At 57.0% G+C, this 14,951-nt stretch overlaps 1 protein-coding gene across 1 annotated transcript in view; it reads left to right on the top strand.

Moving 5' to 3' along the window:
• The window catches only part of PIK3R3 (phosphoinositide-3-kinase regulatory subunit 3), a 77,492-nt gene that overhangs the window by 9,050 nt on the left and 53,491 nt on the right, over positions 1-14,951 (top strand). The window contains exons 5-7 of the mRNA XM_064720374.1: positions 4,757-4,888; positions 7,686-7,887; positions 8,272-8,357. Of these exons, the coding sequence (XP_064576444.1) occupies positions 4,757-4,888; positions 7,686-7,887; positions 8,272-8,357 (420 nt within the window). The remainder of the gene's footprint in view (positions 1-4,756; positions 4,889-7,685; positions 7,888-8,271; positions 8,358-14,951) is intronic.

Genomic DNA, 14,951 nt, shown 5'->3' with positions numbered 1-14,951 from the left:
CCCTCCCGGGATGGCTGCGAAGCACCGAACCCTCCCCCGCGCTTTGGAGAACCGCGCTCTGCTCGGGGCTCTGGCGCGCAGCTGCAGACGCTGTAAACACACACGGAGACCCTTCCCCAGATACAAGCGCAGCAATGGGAAGCGGCTCCGCTGTTGTCAGGGCCGGCAGCAGCGGCGGGGCTGCCGGGGAAGGCGGCGGCAGAGCGCGGCCGATTGGAGCCGGTGTCTCCGGGCGTGCCGGGCGCGCTGCCGGCCCTGCGCGCTCCCTGCGCTCTGCCTGGAGACATGCTCACGTGCCCGGGAATTAGGTCAGCTCTCGGTGGGGATTAGCGACACACCGTGGGTCCCGGGGCTGCGCCGGGGCTGCCAGGAGCTGCTGCTAGGCAGAAAGGGTCGGGGAGTGAGGAGCGGCTTGGGGGGCTCACGCCGCTGCCCCTGTCACCACGGTGAGGATGCGCGGGGAGGGAGCGCATCCCCATCCTCATCCCTGGGATGCCACAGGGCATCGGAGGCCCCCAAGGGCTCTGGTTTACTCTGGGCAAGCTCATTCCACCAGGATGACTTTCCTCCCGAGCGTGAGGCGCCCCGGTGCCTGCGGCACTGCTTTTTATTTATACCTGCAGTGGAAATAAACCCCGTGTCGTCAGAGCCTGGCGAGAGGCATGAGCTCATCTCTTATATTTGGTGGTGATGAAAGAAGGGTAAATAAACGGCAGCAGCAGAGACATCCCTGCCAGACCCATCAGGGAGAACTGGGGGTGAGTTTTTGCCATCCCCTCCCATAGCAACTGGGAAAACTGAGGAAGGGGATCGCCTTAGGGAAGGTGAGGTGGGGGAAGGCAGGCTCAGTGGGCACCCTCAAACAGGATCCCAGCACCTCCACCCTGGCTGAGTGCAAGCCAAGGGTACGGTGGGGTGAAGCCCAGCTGGGAGAGTGTTTGGAGCTGGCAGGAGCTCCTGTGCATGGGCAGGGGGTGTCCTGGCAGCTGCCAAGTCCCAGCACAAGGTACCAGCAGGCTGGCTGGGAGATGTTACAATGATGCTGAGTCAAAGCTGGGAAATATTCCCTGATTTGGTGCACAGTTTCCCAGTAAACCCTCACTATGGGATGCCCAGGAGCTCGAGTGCCTGGTCAGCATCCGTGCAGATGGGAACGTACAGCCCTCACAACTGGACAGCGAGGACATCTCTCTAGCACGCAGGGACAGCTAAAACTAAAAGGTCTGCAAGGGGTAGGGAAACTCCCAGGTCGGTATTTCAGTCAGCCCCAGGCTGGTTTGGGTGCCCCTCTGTCACAGTGACCACACACCTGAGAGCATCTCACTGCAGCAGCGCTCGGTGGCCAAGGTCCAGCTCAGCCTGCTGGAATCTCCCATGCAGGGAGAGGGGCCCTGGGTGCTGGGCAGGGCAGGCACCCTGTCACCCATGAGCTGCTCAGGGCTCTGGGAGCAGCGTCACCTGTGGCCACATGCAGGGGACAGCTGGTTACCAGGACCTGCTCAATCCTCTCCTTCAGAACAGCCCCCGCCTCCCCACCACAGCCCTGTGGCCAAACATCCTCCTCGTTTACCGAAACTCAGCCTTACTCACGCCTCCCCGGCCGGCCGCAGCTGCGGGAGAGCTCCTGGATTTCCTGCCCAGCCTGACTCAGCCCAAAGCTGCAGCACCTTTCTGCCTCCGCTGGGATGTGGGGTCTGGAATGCCAGTGGGAGTCCTCCCCCTGGGCCAGTGGTCATCCCACACACCCTGTCCCCAGTCCAAAATTTATTCCTGCTTTTCACCCCTCCATGGGCAAGGCATGCTCGCTGCTGGTCCCCAGATGCTTGCTCTGCCAGCAGGTCAGCAAGCAGGCTGTGTGTTGGAGGGGGTTGGTATGGGGTCGAGGTTGGGGTTTTGGGGTGTTTTCCTTCTATTTATGGCAGGCAGATGGAATCCCTCCGTCATTCCTCCATCATTCCCCTGGGGAAAGGATGGGAACATCTGGAGAGCAGCAGGAGAGCATTGACTCATCCTGCAGCTTCATTAACTTCTTATAGCTGGTTATCATTTCCCTCAGATAAGGAGAGAGCAGCATCCGTGGGGTCAGGCCGGTGGTAATTGTCTGGGAAGGCTGCGGGGTTAACCCTTCCCCCGCTGCCGGCTGAGCCTCCCCGAGCTGCCGGGACAGCTGGGGGACAGCTCGGAGCATCCCCGTTGAGCTCTCAGCCTGATGGGGAGCCCAGCTCAGCAGGGCAGCCTCTGGGGCAGGGGGAGAACTCCTTCTGGGGCAGGAGGATGCCACTGCATTTCCAGGAGGACGGGGACGGCAGGCTAATGGCTACTTCTAGTGCAGTGCCACGGAGAACGGTGCTGTCAGCAATCAGTCTCTGTCAGCGCCGTGTGAGTCCCCCTGCTCTCCCCATCACGCCTCTCTCCGGGTGTAAAGATGTTTTTTGAATCTCGCTTTGAAACCGGCTGAGCCTTCCCTTTGAACACCCCCCCAGGCTCATGCCTAACGAGGCAAACAAGCTAATTAGGCCACGGTGGAGCCCGGGGCTGATCGCCTGGGGCCAGCGCCCGGCAGGGCCCCTTCCCTGCGCAGGAACAGCTTGTGGCTGCTCTCCTCAATCCGTGCCAGCATCCTTAAGGCGAGTGACAGGTCCCTGCAGAAACCCTCGTGGCATGTGGGAAGGGCTCTGGGGTTTGCTCGGTGCATTCCAGTGATGGGAAAAGCTCTCTGCTGTGCAATGAGGCCCTGGGACCCCCAGCAGCATCCCTGGGGTTTAGCCATGCACTGTGAGTGTTCAGCCAAAACCAGGTGTTGGAGCATCTTGTGGGATCCATGACCCCACTCTCCTCCACCTGCCCAGCTGAAGACAACCTGCCAGCTCACAGCTCCAGGAGAACTGCTACCAAACATGGGGACCTGGCTGTCATGCCCCCACAAACCTGGCAGAAATAACCCTTCTGGCCAGCCAAGGAGGGCCAGAAGTGTGGCAGGGAGATGGGAGCAGGAGCACAGACCAGAATGGGGCCAGGGTGCAGCTGGCACAGCCCTGCCCATCTCGAGGATGCCAAGGGCAGATGCTGTGACTTCCTGGGGTGCCAGAAGGGCAGCACCCCGTTTGCCCTGGCTCACATTTGGCCACGCTGGATGGCTCATGGTGGCATCTGTCCCAGCTGTCCCCAGGCTGCCCCGGGACACGGCTCCCAGCTGCTGACAGTGAGGTAGCGTCTCCAATGGCTGGGTTAAAGGCTTCCCTTCGGGCATTGGCCAATCTGTTTGCTCTCCGTCTGGGAGCCAAATGGAAGGCCCTGGCCATAAGGGACCCTCTGCAGCTTGGTGTTCCCACGCAGGCAGGCAGGCTCCCAGGCTGCCTGCTGCACAGCAGGGACACTCCAACCAGAGGAGATCAAGGTCAAGGTGCTCAAAAACAGCTTTTCCCAGCTGCTCCCCATCCCAGCCCTGCTGAATGTGTGCCTCTAAAGCCTTGTCCTAGGAAAGAGGGTTTCTCCCCTCTTTTGGGTTTATTGCCCCAGAAGGAAGCACAGCTGGAGTGGTTGAAAGCTCACAACATTTTCTGCTGGAAGATGGAGCATCTTCCAAAATGGCTTCAATTTCAGTGAAGGTGCATTGAGGGGGTAAAGATCCAGTGAGCAGAGTGAAGGGGGCTCAGAACCTGCTCTGAGCAAGCCCACACTCTTCTCTGTCATTCCAGGCCATTTGGGGCCTGACACAGCATCTTTAAGAAACTTACAAATTTCATTTTCTTTTTTTTAAATTAAACATTTCAGACCATCTCAAATATGTTCATTTTTTAAATTATTCCCATCCTCCTGTACCCCTCGCCCTCCAAATTCTCCAAGAAGAATAATTTCAAAACATTGCATTTGGGTCCAGCTTGAACCAATGCCAGATTTTGAAACCTTCAGATCTTTGCAAAAGGCACCATCACCCTCCAGACAGCCACCACCCAGCCCAGCCAGGATGGGAGACCTCCAAGACAAACACATGAGGCAATACCAAAGGATGCTGAAAGGCTTCTTCCCCCTGGACCAGGGTGAAGCAATGTCCCTGTGCTGGCCTGGCCGTGGGGCTCAGACAGACACATCCCACCCCTTGACTCCTGACAGGCCATGGGACATTTCTGCTCCCAGCACTGTCCCTGTCCTGATCCCAGGACCCCTGAGCCCCTGAGCCCAGACTGTGTGGCCTCCTGTGCTTTCCCCATTCCTGGAGCATCCTTCACCACCTCCCCAGTGCAGCACCTTTCAGGCCTGGGGGAAGTGATGCCAATTGGGGCACATTCACACCATTTTGGGATTGCTGGGGATCACATGAGCCTTTAGCAATTTGAATTGTCTGGGAACCATAACCCCATTCCACGGATGCCTTCTCCAAGCAGGTCCTGCTGGGCTGGGGTTGGCACATGGCACCTGGCCCTGAAAACTGGAAGGGGCAGTTGCTCAGCTCTTCCCATGGGTCCTATCCTGCAGTGGGACCCCAGTGGGATGGTGAGCCTCCCTGTCCCATGCACAGTTTACTCAGAGCAGAGATGCTGCCTTGTGCTCTCCTTGGGCACGTGGAATTCAGGGTCAGTGGAAATTGGGACAGGAATATTTGCTGGGTGAGTGGTGGCAGTGAAATCATGCACTGCCCCACTGGGGAGATGGGCACAGAAATCAGCCCCCCTGTCTGCACAGGGATGAAGAGCTCTGAGCTTTGTGCCAGGGGGAAGCACCATGGGCTCAGGGCTCCCTGTGTCTCTCTCCCCAGATGCCTCAGCTGTGGACATGGACCTGTACGAGGCCCAGACACTGGCAGATGCCCTCAAGTGGTACCTCCAGGAGCTCCCCACACCCCTCATCCCTCCAGCTCTCTACAATGACCTGGTCCACATGGCTCAAGGTAAGCACACACGGGCTGCCCCCACACCTGGGACCTCTGTGGGGCTGGAGAAACTTTGGGAAGCCACTAAAAAGGCTTCCCATAATCTCCAGGGTGGCTCTGACCCCATCCACTGCCCAGTGCTGTACTAAAGGCAGATTCTAAGAAAGGCCATTGGGAACATCACCTGTGCTGCAGCAGCACAGCATCATTTGGGAGATGCTCTGGGAAAGAAGGGAGATCCAGGGGGCTGCTTTGCCCCCACCACAGCGTGGTCTTCTCCCTCTGCAGTGCCTGGAGGAGGAGGTGCTGCCTGCCAGGACGGGCAGCTGCCAAGGCTGGGTGATGCTGGCCCCAGAAGAAAGCGTTATTATAATATTTTGGCTCTGCTGCCTGGGAATTTTTTCCTGTAATCTCATTAACTCCTGGCTTTATATGGGCACAAAAAATTCTCAGCTTTTTCAACTTAGTGCCATTAGGAAGTGCCTTTAGATCCCTGCAAGGTTTTGAGGCTCTGTGCAAATGTAGGAGACCATCAAGGTTTTGGTTTTATTTGATTTCTTTTCAAATAAACAGAGCAGGGCTCATACCCAGGTCAGCAGAGCCCATGGCCCATCCCAACAGTGAGGCCAGACCAAAACCCATCTCAAGTGAGTCCCCACAGAGGCACTCAGCCCTTCCCAGCCTGAGGGCCCGTGGGCATCACCAGGCACAGGAAACCCTTGCCCACTGTGTTCAACAGGACCTGAACCTCTTGCTGCTCGTGAAACCAGGTTTTCTTCCCCTTCCACAGCAGCTCTCATCTCACTGCCAGTTGCTGCAGTACCCTCCATCCCTGAGCATCACCTCCCCATCCTAAGCCAGATTAGCGCTTGGGCAGATCATATTCCTGGCTGCCTTAAGAGGCACTAAAAGATCACCAGTACCCAGACCAGTGTGGCCTTTCCTACTATGTCCTGATGAGCAAAGACCACGGGCTCTTTGTGGCCTCCAGCAAAGCAGAAGGGACACAGGGAGAAGGTGAGGGATAACTGCCACCCCATCCTCCCTGCCCTGTGCTGAGACACAGAGCCAGAAGAAATACCCCTGGGGCTGGTGGCACAGAGAAGCTGCCTTCCCCTCACCCGTCAGAGGAGAAATCAAAGGCTGCCTCCCTTCCAAGGATAAAAACGCAATTAGGAAGCAATTAGCTGGGTTGCCTCGTTAAGCAACTTCAAAGGGAAGCGCCTTTCCCTGCAGCCTGTGCTGCAGCGGGCTCTGCTCCTGGCACAACAGGGGCAGGAGGAGGAGGGGGTAGGACGGTGCAGAAGCCAATGGGAAGAGGATTTCTCTGGGGCTTAAAAGAAAAAATTAAAATGTAAGTCTTTGAGGAGACGGTGCTGGGTTCTGGCAGCCTGCCCTGCAAGGCTCCTCTGCCCTGCTTGAGGCTGAGAGCAGCAAGATGACCACCTTCAAAAGGAAGGGAAAAACATCCTCAAATTCCCGCTTTGGCCATGAGCCTTCTACTGCAGGATCCTCTAGGTGCAAAAAGGTGCAAAAAAAGCGGAATTACGGCAGGGAAGGCCCTGGAGCAAAGCTAAACATCCCTCAGGAGCAGTTTGTTGGATACAAGGGTTCACCAACACAGCTGGGGTGCAGACCCGCTTTGGAGGGGAGCCCAGACCCCTGCCCCTCCGGCTCTGGTGCACCCTGGCTCCAAGGATGGATGTCGGGAGCTAGCTGGTCACTGGCCAAGCCTCAGTCCTGATGCAAAGAGCCGCGGGGAGTTGAGTCAGCCCCCGGCCCGGCCGGGCTTTTCAGGCAGCTGGGAGCAGCCCAGCCCTGGGGACTTCCCTGTCCCCAGCAGATAAAAGGGCTGGGACAAGGCAGGGATGGAGGATGGCTGGAGAGTGGCTGTTTCCTGTGCCTGGGGCAGCATCGCAGTCCCAGGGCGCTGAGCTCACAGCTCACAAGACCAGGGAGCCCCGGCCAAATCTGCCAGAGGGCACCGGGGACATGGTGGGGGCTGTGGGCTGTGGGCTGCTCAGGGCACCCGTGACAGTGGTTTTGGCAGCAAGTGGTTTTGGTTTTTGTTCTGTGATGTGCAATGCCATTGTCTGATTTTATCCATGTGGGCAATTCCACTATCATTGGAAGCAGCTGCACCCCTGTCAGCTCTCCCTGCGCTGTGTTTCATGGAGAGTGAGACCATGATGCAGGAGGCTGCAGGAGCCTCACTGCAGCCCCACCTGCAGCCCAAGTGCACATTATTTTTAATTCCTAAAACCCCTTTTCCCTCCCAGCTCACTGTTTCTGCAGTGGAGGGCTGAGCCTTTCAAATCAGCAGATCTTCAAGCTGGTGCCCTTTTTCCCACCTCTGCCTTTACTATGGCTTTGCTCTGCACCATGGAATATTCTCCATTTGAGCAGCACTGAGGGATTTTGAGGTGCAGCCCTGACCAGTTGAGCAGCTCAGCCCTCTGAGCTCCCTCCCTGGATGTGCTGACAGGGGGAATGTGCCAAAGGCACCTGACAGCCTGATCTGGGGTGGTGTGACTGGGTAAACATGGCAGACAAACCCCAAAAAGAAGTGGCCAAGACCCCGAAGAAAAAATCTCTGCAGACCCTGGGATATCCACAAGTCCCATGGCCTGTCTGGGAAGGGATGGGCTGTAAAAAAATAGTGTTGGGAGAGGTTGAGGTCAGGTTTTTTGGGTCTCTAGGAGGGGCAGAGAAATACCACAGCTCATGCCCTGCGTGCTGGTAGGTGCTGAGCTCCCATGAGAGGCACGGGGATGCCCCTAACGTCCCAGACTGACCTTTTTTTTTCCTGCTACAGAGACCCCAGGCCTAGAGGAATGTGGCCAGCGAGCCAGAGCACTGCTGGCCCCCCCAGCCCTGCCCCAGCCCCAGGCACTGCTCCTGCGCCAGCTCGCCCGCCACTTCTGTCACCTGTGCCAGGGCGGCCACCGCAGCCGCCTCTCGCCCCGGCTCCTCGGGGAGCTCTTCGGGGAGCTGCTGCTGCGCCCTGGGGCCGCCAGGTGAGTCCCCCTGCCATGCATGGGACAGGGAGGGTGACAGGAGGGTGCCCATGGACAGGCTGCTCCCAGCCAAGCTGGTTCTGCTGTATGACAGCCCACCAGTACCCCAGGCACAGCGTTCTCCGAAGGGGGATGCCAGATGTGGAAGCTGCCATTGCAGCTGTGGTGCTCAGACATCACATCAGTGCCCAAAGCGAGCAGGCACGATGCAGACACTGGGATTCACAGCATTGCCTGTGTCCCACAGCAATGCCTCAGTCCCACAGCATTGCCTCAGTCCCACAGCAGACCCACTGGGGTAGCTGCCTGCTGTGCCAGGGAGCTGGGGGTCTCCAGGGAGGTGGAACTGCTGGTGTCCTCACACACCTCTCCTTCTCCTCTCAGCACCGAGGCAGGCCCTGAGCTCCGTGCAAGGATCCTCGAGTCCTTCATCATGGCCAGCGAGGTGGCAGAGCTGCCAGCAGCTCCTGGTAAGAGACGTCTGGCTGGTGGTGGAGGGGGGACAGCAGGGGTGGCATTCAGAGTAGTGACAGCAGCAAGCCATGGGGTAGTTTCAGTGATGAGGAGGTGATTCTGTCCCTGTGACAGTGCCCAGGCTTTGCTGGCTTCCTGCCCCGTTTCCCTCTCTCCTTTCTCCTCACAGACACTGATCTGGGGCCATTTCTTGCACCCCTCAGAAGGTTTGCAGATGTTTTCTGGCTTCATGTCTCTGTCATTGCTCTTTGATCCCCGGGTTTGTCATGCAAACAACTTCTAGTCCCCCACCTTGTGGGCTTGGTATGAGCTGGGGGCTCTTGGTGGGGGGCTCATGTGCAGCATGTTTCAGAGAGCAGGGATCTGGATATAATCTGGGAGGAAAAAAATAGCAGCATGACCATAAAATGGCAGGATGGTACTTGCTACAGGATCCAATCAGGGTTTATGATTTTTGACTCACATTTAGTCCCCATGTGTGCAGAATCACACTGCATCCACTGCTGCTCCCCAGGGTGGGGATGAGGACAGGCACTTGCCTCCACCTCTCCATGCATGGGCAGCAGTCAGGAGAGTGGCTTTTTCTGCAGGTGGTTAACAAGCCTCACCCCCAGGGCTGCATCCTGCCCCTTTCATTGCCAACACTAGTGTTTGTCTCCAGCACCTCCTCACTCTTTTGCTCTGCTGCTGCCTTCTCTTGCTGTGTCATTCTTGCTGGGTGGCAGCTTGTGATCCCATCACTGTCCAAAACTGAAGCCCATGCTCCCTGTGCCCTCTGCAGCACCCCAAGGATGGGGGCAACTGGTCCATCCAAGTAGGGATGTACATGGGAGGGAGCACAAACCTCAGACCTGGAGGACCACAGAGACCCATTATTGTGGGAACCCATCTCCAGGCTGTCACTGAGACCCATCTCTTCCCCCACACTGAGTGCCTGGATGCCTGAGAGGCACAATTGCTTCCAGCCCTCCTGCTTGGAGACATCCTGACGCTGGCCTCAGTGAATCCTGTTGGTTTGTGATGTCTCTGGGTCCTTGCCACCACCCTGCCTCCCTGGGGGATGGCCAGGCCAGGCTGGATTACGACTCTTAATATTCCTCATAAATCAGCCCTTTCAGACCTGTCATCTCATTTATTGCTCTCCCCCAAGCTCACACCCATGAGTTTGTCAGGATGCATCTGTCTCTTCCACCTGCTGATCCAGCTGATGGGCAGCTGCAGCCCAGCAGTCCCTGGGGTCACTGCTGTTGTCGCCAGACTTTGTAATGTCATCTGTGTCACCACCCTAAACTGAGGAGAGGGGTTGAGCAGGATCTTGAGGTCCTCATCACCTTTCTGAGTCAAAATTTCCCCTGTGGTCACCCCACAAGTGTGGAGCAGGACACAGGACACCTGGACTCGCTGTGGGACTTCAGGCAAGTCCTGCCACCCCCCTCTCTTTGTACCTAAAAGCGAGGATATTATTACTTGGCTGTCATCACATTAGGATGTTGGGAAGCTTAATTAAATGCCTGCAAAGCGATTTTGAGAGCTGTGGATGAAAGGGGCTATATATAAAGTGCAAAGAATTACTATTAGCGGTGCGGTCCAGGTCCTGCTCCTGCTGCCATCAGCCTGGCCCCGCTCCCCTGCATCCCGGCACCGGGATTATTTCTGTGTGTGTGTGGAGTTGTGGTTTTATAATTATACATGTAAAATAGCTATAAATACCCTGCAATAACACGGGTGTGTGTGCCTAGCACAGGAATAGGAGTCGGTAGCTGACATAAGGAAACCGTGGTGTGACCTCATTCTGACTCATGTAAATATACCTCATGTGAGGGGGCAGCTGGGGGGCTTGGGGCTGCTTGGGGCTGCAGGGGCAGTGGCCTCCTTGGCATGGAGAGGTTTGGGGAGAGATCTGAAGCTCTCTGCTGATTCCAGTGAGGCTCCTACAGGGCCAGGATCCTTCCTCTCCCATGTGTCCTGGGACTGATGGGGGAGTTTTTGAGTCTTGGATGTTAAAATCTTAAAGAATAAAAATGTGAATTATGGAATTTGGTTCCTGGAGGGGCTTCTCTGGGTGAACTTGCTGTTGTTGGGTTTGCAGCATCTCTTCCTCCAGGCGCTGCTCCTGGGGGTCTCTTTAGCTGCCCGTTTTATGAGCTGCAAAGGAGAAAATGGGTTTGTGATGGCTCCTGAAAGCTATTCCTAGGATACAGCGCTGGGGTCATGCTGGAGGCACTGGTTTGCATAGAGCCCTGCTCTGGTTTGCATAGGGCAAAGCCACAGATTCGTAAAGAAGCTGCCACAGAGCCTGGGGACAAGTGACTGGCACCTCGCTGTGGTCTCCAGTGAGTTCCCAGCACTGGGCAGACACCCCAGGGGGACATTTCTCAGCCCCATGGGGACCCAGGAGAGCACAGAGAGCTCACAGCAGGATCCCAGTGTCTGGGAATGACTGTTTCCCGAGCAGGGTGAGGGGGCAGGGGAAGGCAAAGGGAAGGAGTGATGCAAATACCAGCTCAGCTGAAGGAAGATGACTTCATCTCCTTTTCCTCTCCTGGTGCTATTTATAGTCACTTTAATTTACTCCCCTTTGCTTTATTATCTCTCCAACAAGCCGTTAGCCCTCAGACAGCAGGATGCCTTTACTCACCCTGCAGCCAAAAGTTCTGGAAAAAAACCTCAACCCACCACCAAAAAAACCCGAAAGCGGGGGCAGGAGGCAGAGCAAGGCGGCAGAGCGCTTGGGCAGGAGCATCACTGTCCTGTGACGTAGCTTTCTGGAAAAAAACAGAGGACTTTTGGCTCCTTTTGGAGAAAGGAGTGAGAACTGGGCAAGGAAGATGTCCCCTACCTCCTTCAGAGCAGTGGCTGGAGGGGTCAGCACCCGTGGTGCCAGGTCCTCAGCCTAGGACAAGAGCCACTGTTTTGCTGGACCCTGCTGAGGCAGACACCCCCTGCTTTCCCCCAGGAGCCCCAGCCCTGCCCTGCTTCATGTGGGGCAGTGGTATCATGCCAGGATATGGGGACCAGCACCACCCCAGGTGCCTTGAAAACATCTTCCCAACAAGCAGGTTTGGCAGCCCTGTGCCATGGGGAAACTGAGGAACAGTTTCCTCATGGAATCACCCTTCCAGTGGCTTCAAAACCAGTCCCTGGGAAGGCTGGTGCCCAGCCCCAGCTCTGTGGCACCCCATCCCCAGGGCTCAGCAGGGCTGCAGGGGTGGCAGTCGTGGGTGACAATCCCATGAACATCGTGTGATGTGACACTCTGGGCACTTCCCACCCCAAGCCCCAGCAGGCACCTCTGGGACAGCATCAATGCTGAGCAGGACTGCCGTGTAAAGCCAAATTAGAAGGATCTGGCTTTGAAGTTTTTAATTAACTTTCTCCCTGTTTGCTTTCTTCTGGATCCAAGGGAAAAGCCCAGCCTCCCTGCTCTCCCCAGCTGATGTGGCACGGGGGAGGTTGCAGACTTAGATGTGCAGGGGGTCAGGAGGGAGCAGGAGGTATTGCATGTAATCCAGCACGGAGGGTGCAGCTGGGGGCTGTGTCCAGGTGCTGCCCTGCCTCCCCAGGAGCATCCCTGCACAACCATGAGCATCCTCCCACCTGGCTTGGCACATGGGCCACAGAGAACCTCAAATTTTCATTACCCCTTGGTGTTTCATCCCCTCAGAGCTGCTGGTGTGGGTTAAAAATAGCCATGAGAAAACCCAACCAAAACCCTGGGTGGAGAGCAGCATGAAGAAGCCATGGTTGAGTGGTCCCCTGTGCCAAAACACCTCATTCTGCCTCCCCGAATCTGCAAATAATACAGAGAAAACAAATTAACGCTGGGGAAGGGGAGGAAAAAGAGCCAGAGCCGAGCTAGCAACATGAGGTAGAGAAAGTGGCTAAAAATAACAGATCCCTGAAGGCATGGGGAGGAACATGACGGGGATCCACACTCCTGCCATCCCAAAAGGCAGCCTTGTGCCTTCCCAGCTGCTCCTCATAACGCAGCCCTGCCCGGTGAATCCAGAGAGGGAAAAGCCTCCGGGAAGGGCGGCAGCGGGGAGGTGAGAGGTGCAGAACAGTCCCATGGAGCCAGGAGCGATGCTCCCACCTTCAGCAGAGCAGGGGGGTCCCCCAAGCACCCAGGTGCCCAGCTGGGAGGGACTGCAGCCTGACCCACTTGCAGGCAGCCCGGGGGCAGTGGGATGCTGCTGGGAGACCCCAGGGGTGCTGCCTCCGGGCTAATTTTAGCCTGTGTTCAATTAATCATGGAGCGGGAGGGGATTGCAGCAAGCCCAGCCTTTGCCAGTGCCTCCCCTTTCCACCCCATGTGCTGCTGCAGGGATTGGAGGAGCAGGGGCCAGGTACTCTCTGATCCTGTGGGTTTGGCTGAGGAACTGAGAGACCCTGTGCCACAGTCCTCTCCTCCAGTCAGCTTTAAGAGGCTGGAGCAGCTCTGGGAAGGATGTTATCTCCTCATGCCTCAGTTTCCCCCCTGTGGCTGGCATTGGTGACCTTTGCTGTGGAATTTCTCTGGTTGCCTGTACAGCTCTGAGCAGGCATTTTCCTGGCATGTCAGAGCTCTGGAATGCCTCCCTGGTATGGGGAGCAGTGACCCCCAGCAAAGGATGTCTCAGCCAGCCCAGACCTTTGCTGCATGCCCTAAAGGCAACCCCTTTCCTGGGACTCACCAGCTCTGGTGTGTAAAGCTGAGGCAGAAACAGGAGACAGGCAGCTTTCCCAGCACAAAGGAGAGAGCCTGGCAATGCTTTTGGGGTATGAGAGCCCTGTGATCCTGCTCTCCCCACAGCCCAGCTCCACTGGTCCCCATGTCAAAAGCACAGCGCGGTCCAGCCCTCCCCCATGACAGAGGGAATGGCTCCTGACGGAAACAAGGCTCGGCTGGGATTGAAACCCTTTTCCTGCCTGCACTGCATGGCCAGAGCTGATAAGGCCTGGATAACCCCCAGCATTGTGTGTTGTGCCGGCCCATGACCCGCCAGCGTGAGAGGAAACGCTGCTGCTCGGCCAGCCCGGATCCAGGGGGAGACTGTGTGCCGGTGGTGGGGTGCTGGAGTGCCCTGCTGTCTGGCCAGCCTGCTCTCCCTTTGGCCAGTGTATGAAGTTTTGGGATGGCTCTGTCAGATTGGTGCCAGCCCAGGTTGCTGTGTCAGCACACAGAGAGCTGACTGGCTCTCAGCTGTATGGTCATGAAAAAAGCTGCCAGTGTGAAAAACCTGGGGGTTCAGGGTGATTGTCTGGCACGGGCAGAGTTTGGCCCTTGGGATTTGCAATTCATCCTCTTGGGATGGATCTTTGAACCTGGGACACCTCTGCCTGTCCCAGAGGGCAGTTCCCGGAGGCCAGGCTGGCTGAGCAGAACCTCGCCAACGCAGAGGGAGCCAGCAGCTTTGCTGTCCCACAGTGGTGGGGGCTGGCTCGCTCCCTGTGCCGGCTGCTGGCCAAGCCAGACTGCGGGAATGTGTGTGCCAGCGCGCGTGTCCTCCCAGCTCCTGCCCTCAGACGCTGTCTGTGCTGGCGTCACCCTTTCTGCCGCAGCCTCTGCCCAAACACCACGGGCAGCTTCACAAAAGAAGATGAGGAGGGTGACAAAGCACCAGCCATGCCACCAGCCACAGCCAATTGTCCAGCTTGGCACCACAGCCAGGAGCATCTTCGACTGTGCAGTGGCATTTCCATCCCCTGCTTCCTGCCTGGCAGCAGGTCCCCCCTGCTGCCCTTTTGGCCAGGAGATGCCAGAAAAGGGCAATGCTTCCCATGGGGAATTTCATGCTAGAGTAGGGAAGCCGATCCCACTGTAATCCCACCAGCACCCCTGGACCCTGCCTCCCTCGAGAGCGTGCCGGCTCTGTTCCAAAGGGGTGGGAGGAGGCAGGCTACCCAGCACAGACACACGAGCAGCTCTGGGGAAAGGCAGGATTTGTGCTTCCAGGAGGGAAAATGAGTCACAGGGGGATGACAGGGCTGTGCCAGCAGCGAGCGTGGGACTGGGGTAAGTGGTGGCTGTCGGCTGCCATCCGGGAGGTCAGGCAGAAATGCTCTTACAGGCCTTGCCTGGCTTTAAAATCTATTAATGTCATTTTGCTGTTGGAGCCGAGAGCCGTACAGGCAGCACAAACGTTCGGGCACGGCTCAGATCAGAGCAGGATTTCAATTACAGTAATCAAAGGTGACACAGATAAGAAACCCCTGGTCTATGGAGCCACGACAGCTGTCCTCTGGCTCCAACCAGCACCCATCCAGAGCAGCTCCATCAAAATCACTGAAGTGGTACTAGGGTAAAATTGGATTGGAATCCATTTTCATCTGCTGTGGTGGAAAATGCTTTCCCTGCACTCCTTGGGGAGGAAAACCACCTTCTCAGGGACAGCAAGGGAGGAAGGTGTCAGGCATGGAGGAGAGGACAATGTCCCTGGGAACAGCACTGACAGCTGCTTTTGGATGATGGAGGTAGAAGAAGGAACAGCTAGGATGCTGGAGCATCAAGGCTCTGCCTCCTGCCTTCCCCTCTCCATTTCAGCCTGGCCCCACAGTAACTGTCATAGGTGAGGCAGGGATGTGCTCAGCTCAGTGTCAGGCTCCCTGGA

This window comes from Zonotrichia leucophrys, chromosome 8 (assembly GCF_028769735.1).
Source record: "Zonotrichia leucophrys gambelii isolate GWCS_2022_RI chromosome 8, RI_Zleu_2.0, whole genome shotgun sequence".
NCBI classification, from domain to species: Eukaryota; Metazoa; Chordata; class Aves; order Passeriformes; family Passerellidae; genus Zonotrichia; species Zonotrichia leucophrys.
The sequence above is the reverse complement of the archived record's forward strand: the minus strand, read 5'-3'. Positions and strand labels throughout refer to the sequence as shown.